The sequence below is a fragment of the Mangifera indica genome, chromosome 17 (genome assembly GCF_011075055.1).
Source record: "Mangifera indica cultivar Alphonso chromosome 17, CATAS_Mindica_2.1, whole genome shotgun sequence".
NCBI classification, from domain to species: domain Eukaryota; kingdom Viridiplantae; phylum Streptophyta; class Magnoliopsida; order Sapindales; family Anacardiaceae; genus Mangifera; species Mangifera indica.
Genome location: NC_058153.1, coordinates 9,524,494 through 9,531,372, shown reverse-complemented (window position 1 = coordinate 9,531,372; position 6,879 = coordinate 9,524,494). Strand labels below are relative to the sequence as shown.

The following is a 6,879-nucleotide window of genomic DNA, read 5'->3' as shown; positions in this document are numbered from 1 at the left end:
TGATTGAATTGAAATAAATGAATTGATCATACGGAAGAAAAAGTAAAAAAAGGAGGATATAGATGAAATTGATAATAATTTGAAATTAAGAAAAGAATAAAAAGAGATACGAGTGAAATGAAAGAGAAATAAATTAGTTGTTATTAATTTAAATATTTAAAAATTTTATTTTAAATTTTTAATAATTTAAAATTATATAATAATTTTAAAAAATGAAATAATAAAAATAAAAGGATAATTTCAATTTTTATTTTTGTTAATAAAGCTTTATTTTAGATGGATCGAATGCAATTCTTTATTATCACAATGTCGATGTCATAGGGGTTTTTCTTGACGCCCAAACAATCTTCTCGTCTCTCGTCTTCCTCTGAACTTACACAAAGCTTTCGTTAAACACCTTATAGGCACTCGAATCTAACTCCCGAGCCCCAAAATCCATTTAAACCAATGGGACAAGGCCCCTCAGGAGGTCTAAACCGGCCAGGCGGTGACCGTAAGGACCCCTCAAACAACAAGAAGGACAAGAAATTCGAGCCGGCGGCTCCGCCATCTCGCGTAGGCCGCAAACAGCGGAAACAGAAGGGCTCAGAAGCCGCCTCGCGCCTCCCCACTGTGACTCCGCTGACGAAATGCAAGCTTCGGCTACTGAAGCTGGAGCGCATCAAAGATTATCTGTTGATGGAGGAGGAGTTCGTGGCTAATCAGGAGCGGTTGAAGCCACAGGAGGAGAAGAATGAGGAGGATCGATCGAAGGTTGATGATCTGCGTGGGACGCCTATGAGCGTGGGGAATTTGGAGGAGTTGATTGATGAGAATCACGCGATTGTGTCGTCGTCGGTGGGGCCCGAGTATTATGTGGGGATTTTGTCGTTCGTGGATAAGGATCAGCTGGAGCCTGGATGTGCTATTCTTATGCATAATAAGGTTTGTTTATTTTGAAATTTTGGGAATTAGGGTTTGATTTGTGATGTGGAAATTGAAAATCGTACGTTGGAGCTCTGGTTATGTGAACTTTGAAATAGAATATGAACCTTGAAATCTATGTGAAATGAGGTTTGCTTTGACCTGTTGGGCTTGAAGGTTTAAGGTAGATTTCTATTTTAATTTTTTTCATGGAATTCAGGTGATAAAATTTGTGATAGTTTTCAAGCGGGCAAAACTCTTAGTTATGCTATTTTTGAATTAGGTGATAAAATTTGCAATATTAGTTTACTGGCAATGCCTATTGGTATGTTAGGATGACAGTGTTGTTTGCACGGGATTAAGATTTGATTTAATTGCTTAAGTGGAATTAATGTGTTTTTCAAGTTTTGAGGTTTTGTTGTGTGTTTTTTTTAGTGTTTTTTACCTGTTGATTAATCAGATTAATGTGCAAAGTGATTTACAGAGAGGAGTGAAGTTTCTTTGATAAGATATTCGATGGAAGCAGGCAGAGATATTTAGAAGATATCTATGATGCCATTAAAAGGAATGCCAAATTTTTTATGTGTTGACTCATGGAAAATCTGCATGGTGTTTTGTTTTTGTATCTGTTCAGGTCCTTTCTGTAGTTGGGCTTCTTCAAGATGATGTTGATCCCATGGTGTCAGTAATGAAGGTTGAGAAGGCTCCACTGGAATCATATGCTGACATTGGTGGACTGGATGCCCAAATACAGGAAATTAAAGAAGCTGTAGAGCTTCCACTTACTCATCCTGAATTGTATGAAGATATTGGCATTAAACCTCCTAAAGGAGTCATACTCTATGGGGAGCCTGGAACTGGAAAAACTTTGCTTGCTAAGGTGCATATATGTTTCTTTGTTTATGTGCTTATGTTATTGTATTAGTTTAGGCATGAAAATCTATCACGTACAATTGTTTAACAAGGATGTTAGAACTAAATAAAATATGAAAATCTACACAATGTAGTGGTACTACATATTATTTCTATCTTCATGTTATAAGTGTATAGTATTTCAGTAACTTTCATGATTGTTGGTTTGAGTTATCTTGTTTTTGGGTCTAGCACTAGGTTGTGAGGTGCAAAAGCTAGGGATCCTCATTTATTCAAGTTCTCGTTCACTCCTTTGATCACATATTTTTTGTGTTTCTATTATGATATTCAGTAAGCTAGGTTTCTCTATATTTGAATAAACCTTAAGATACCGTGCATATCTTATTGTAGAGGAATATTCTTGTTAGTGCTGGCAAAATCAAGTCAGTTTTGCAGTTGCTATGGGGATCAGGGTACATAAATGTTGTGTTTGGAGGCTTTAATTGAATGGAATGTAATGTTTGTCTAATCAAGGAAGAAACCAGAACCTTTGTCTCCAAAACATGGATTTGGATATCACTGTTTAATGTTAATTTCTGGTATATTTGCGTGACTACTTACATTTCGCACTCAAATATGGTCTTATATTTTACTTCAGGCAGTGGCAAACTCTACATCAGCAACTTTCTTGCGTGTTGTTGGAAGTGAATTGATTCAGAAATATCTGGGAGATGGCCCAAAATTGGTCAGGGAACTTTTTAGAGTTGCAGATGATCTTTCACCATCAATTGTCTTCATTGATGAAATTGATGCAGTTGGCACAAAAAGGTTTTTTCTTTAATATGAATGGTTGGAACATAAAGTACTGTTAATTGTTACTGTCAAGCAATGATTTGACCTCCTCTGTTGTAATTTTGTTTCCCAGATATGACGCACATTCAGGTGGTGAGCGTGAAATTCAGAGGACAATGTTGGAGTTGCTGAATCAATTAGATGGTTTTGATTCAAAAGGAGATGTCAAAGTGATTCTTGCAACAAATAGAATTGAGAGTCTGGATCCTGCGTTGCTGCGTCCCGGACGAATAGATAGGAAGATTGAATTTCCTCTTCCTGACATTAAAACTAGGAGGCGGATTTTTCAGGTACTTTGGTAAATTATCTGCAAAGATGTTTAATTAATCAAATTTTCATATCGGAGTTTTTTATTTAAATTTTTTTGTGAAGAAAAGTTTTCTCACATTTCTGATTAAATTGCAGATACATACTTCTAGGATGACATTAGCAGATGATGTCAATTTGGAAGAGTTTGTGATGACTAAGGATGAGTTTTCTGGGGCCGATATCAAAGCAATCTGTACTGAAGCTGGTTTGCTTGCTTTAAGAGAGCGCCGCATGAAGGTGAGATTGTGATTGAAAAACAAGTTGAACTATGTACCTTTATCTCGTTCCCCCTGACCTGATGCTTTTCAATACGTTGTTACTGCAATTGTTAATAACAGGCACTAGGTGCATGACCTGATCCATTTTTTCCCCATTCACTAACTTCCATGATCTGTTGGCCTGCACATGAACACCACCTTGGATGTTTGAGTGTTTGCATTTAAGGGCATAAGTGTCTCGTTTAGCAGATTTATTTGTTGCCCAGTTTGCATGCCTGTTTGGTTCCAAATTACTGCATCTGTGGCATGTGATTGGGCTTATGAGCATCCATTGACAATAACCTTTTCTTGTTTGGGTGGGTAACATCTGTGGCATGTGATTGGGCTCATAAGCATCCATTGACAACAACCTTTTCTTGTTTGGGTGGGTGGGTCTGCACGTAAAAAGCTTGAATCTTTGAGAGGCACAAGTTTCCCTTATGACAGATGCATATATTGCTGAGTTTGCATGCTTGTTTGGGTCAGACCTGCAACATGCATGGCATGTTATAAGAACCTATGGATAGGGCTGCATGTGAGCTCAAGCTTGATGTTGGCTGACTCAGTAAGCTTGCAAGCTCACAGTTTTGCTTGAGTAAAATATCAATAAGCCCTTAAGAGTTTGAAATCTTACGTTTACACTTAAAATCTTATTTCTTAAACTTTGAATGTAGGGGGTTGACAATAAATATTTAAGTTATGAGGTATTAGTGTATCTTTTTTAATTAAGGGTTAAAATGTAATTTTTGGAGCCAAGATCGGGCCAATCTTTTCTCATGTTTGGTGGGTGGGCCTGCACATGAATACCAGCTTGATGTTTGCATTGTGCTTTCAGGTGACACATGCAGACTTCAAGAAAGCCAAGGAGAAGGTGATGTTTAAGAAGAAAGAAGGGGTACCAGAAGGACTTTATATGTAATCAACCTATTTCTGCGGCTGCCAACTACTCTATGTTTTCATGACTGTTTTTTATTACCAAGAAGCTATCTTAGGGAAATTTGCATCCCGGAACAGTGCAATGTTTGCAGTTCTGTGACATTAAAAGGGTTTGGTGTAATTTTTCGTTTTTTATCTTCTGAATCATTTATGCTTGGCCAAATGACTCTTTCTCACCCCACGTTTCAAACGACAGTTTTGTATCCTTTAAGTTTAAAAAAACTGTTTTTTCATCCATTTGAATTTGTTAAATTTTTTATAAAGTTATTAAAAAGACAAAAAAGAAAAACCGAAACTTAAAGAACACATTGTGTCTAAAATTTTATGAAATATTTTTTGTACCTCTAATTTATATTAATTTTAATTATATATGATATAAAAATTTACTAGTACGGAAATATATAGGAATGTTAACAACTTATAATTGTATGTTTAAGGGGGGTGAACATTAAATTTTAAAATGTTAAAGGTGTTAAAGATATTTTTGAAAGTTTTAAAAAGACAATTACACCTTTAAAGAACTAAACAAAATGTAACAAATTAAGGATATCAATACTATACTATAACTTATTGGGGTTATATTATATTTTCAACATATATGAAAATGTATACGATAATTTTTTTAATAAAAGTGGAAGAATATCTATTTGCCTCTAATAAGTTTTCAAAATATCATTTACACTCTTATATACTATTTACAATTTAGTTTGATAAGTATAATATTTTTAATCTTAAAGGCTAAAAGATAATTAATTACACCTCTATTATGATATTTAGATAAAATAATGTAAATACTTTAATGAAGGCTTTGATAGATAATTAGAAAAATGATTTTTTTTCAAATTTAAAGGATGAGAATCTATTATATTATCAATGTTGGGTGGGAAATGCCCCATCATTCTCTGGCTTCTCTCACTTTTCAAATGTTGTTGTTAGTCTTAGGTGGAACAAAGTTACAAATCAAGAGATTGGAGATAGGTACCATGTTAAAATTGTGATACAAACTTTGAGAGAACCACACATTAAAAACTAGCTATTGAGGTGAGAGAGCCAAAGGCCATATAAAACTTATACTAGTTGCCCACATTTTTCAATATGGGATCTAAATCTCATACCTTGTACTTGTGATCCTACCATACCACCATGTTTCGCAGTCTTTGTATCCATACGAGCTTGCTATGTACTAGCTCCCTGCTAGCCCTTGGTGAATCACCATCGATGCTACATGATTATAATTGGGAGATATGGTGATAACTCTAATACCAAATTATATTAATCATGGGAGAACAACACCTTAAAAGCTAGCTATGAAGATAGAAGAGTCCAAAACCATCTAAATCCCACACTAGTTGCTTATACTTCCAACATAGGATCCAAGTCTCATAACTTGCACTTGAGATCCTAACATACCACCACGCTGTGTAGCCCCGACGTCCACTTGGGCTGGTTGTGCGTTAATTCCCTACTAGCCTTAGAGTAATACTATAATGTAGGCATCACCACCTGCGTCACACAATTGTAACTGAGAAACGTGATGATGACTCTAATATTAATTGATACGAACCTTGTGAGAACTACATGTCAAAAACTAGCTATTGAGATGGGAGAGCTCAAGGCTATATAAACCCCACACTAGTTGTTCATACTTTTAATGTGAGATCCAATTCTCATACCTTGTAGGATTTTAAGTGCAAGGTATGAGACTTAGATCCTACATTGAAAAATATGAGCAACAAGTATGGGATTTATATGGTCTTTAGCTCTCTCCTCTCAATAATTAACTTTTGAGGTATAGTTTTCTCAAGGTGCATATCATTTAGTATCAGAGTGGTGATCTTTTACCATGGTTGAAGAAACACACCAAAAGTTTGAGTACGAAATGTTACGGTATTCGTGGGAGGCATTACAAGAATTAGAGATGCATTTTCAGAGGTTGCTAATGGAGTCTTTTGATGAAATCAACAACTTGATTAAAGGTTGAAATTTGCTATGAATTGAAAATTTTGAATAGAAATTTAACCTAGCAGAAGCAGACATAGAAAAAGTTGCTGAAATTTTTTAACATAAAATTGAGCTAAATGAAGGGGAAACTATTATGGAAAATTTGGAAGATAGGTTTCAACTATCAGAGATGAAAGTGCTTATGGAAATTGTTGTGGCAACTAATTATGGTTACTTCCAGGTTGAATTGGAGACAGGTGTAGATTGTGTCTCAGTCCAAGAGAATAAGACTGTGGTGCATAATGGTGGTGACTTGGTGATTCGACAGAAGGCTTTGGGTGAACTATTAAAAGTGAAGGTAAGAAAAAAGAAAGAAAGAGAAAGTTATTCAATAGGAACTTACAAAGATGGCTCGACAAATCAGTGTGTCCTCAACTAATGTGGTGAAAAAGAACAAGCATCACATAGTGGAGATTGATAAGTTGATGAAAGCAGTCTTGGAACAGCAAAATGGTTTTTCTCACCAAGCTCCTTCAAAAGATGGAATTGGTAGTATACTTTTTCTTGAAGTTATTGGTGAGTTTACTCAACTCTGACCTAATAAGGTGTTTGGTGATACAATTTGTTTAATGTTAGTGCATGATTTAGAAGTTTTATTTCATTGAGCCAAGGAACATAAGGAAAAAGTGTAACGCCTCGTTAGTTTGTGCCAATTATCGAGTTATATGATTTACTCAAGGTCAAGGTTGTAGGAAACAATTGCTTGGGAATTATCAAATATAAGAGTTGGGTGGAACTCGGAAAATGTTTGATGAAATGTCGATTAGGT

The 6,879-nt window shown here is 35.4% G+C and overlaps 1 protein-coding gene across 1 annotated transcript; it reads left to right on the top strand.

Annotated features, from left to right (window-relative positions):
• Positions 1–293: 293 nt before the first annotated feature.
• LOC123200742 (26S proteasome regulatory subunit 4 homolog B-like) lies at positions 294–4,346 on the top strand. The gene is made up of 6 exons (XM_044616104.1): positions 294–924; positions 1,538–1,783; positions 2,414–2,583; positions 2,681–2,897; positions 3,013–3,153; positions 4,009–4,346. The coding sequence occupies exons 1-6, from the start codon at positions 448–450 to the stop codon at positions 4,090–4,092; spliced, it is 1,335 nt and encodes a 444-aa protein (XP_044472039.1). The 5' UTR covers positions 294–447; the 3' UTR covers positions 4,093–4,346.
• Positions 4,347–6,879: the final 2,533 nt, after the last annotated feature.

Bases quoted from the DNA above. Each gene is read 5' to 3' on its own strand.
- LOC123200742 (XM_044616104.1), top strand. From the start codon at position 448: ATGGGACAAGGCCCCTCAGGAGGTCTAAACCGGCCAGGCGGTGACCGT. The intron at 2,584-2,680 runs GTTTTTTCTTTA...TTTGTTTCCCAG, and splicing joins GATGCAGTTGGCACAAAAAG to ATATGACGCACATTCAGGTG. The intron at 3,154-4,008 runs GTGAGATTGTGA...TTGTGCTTTCAG, and splicing joins TAAGAGAGCGCCGCATGAAG to GTGACACATGCAGACTTCAA.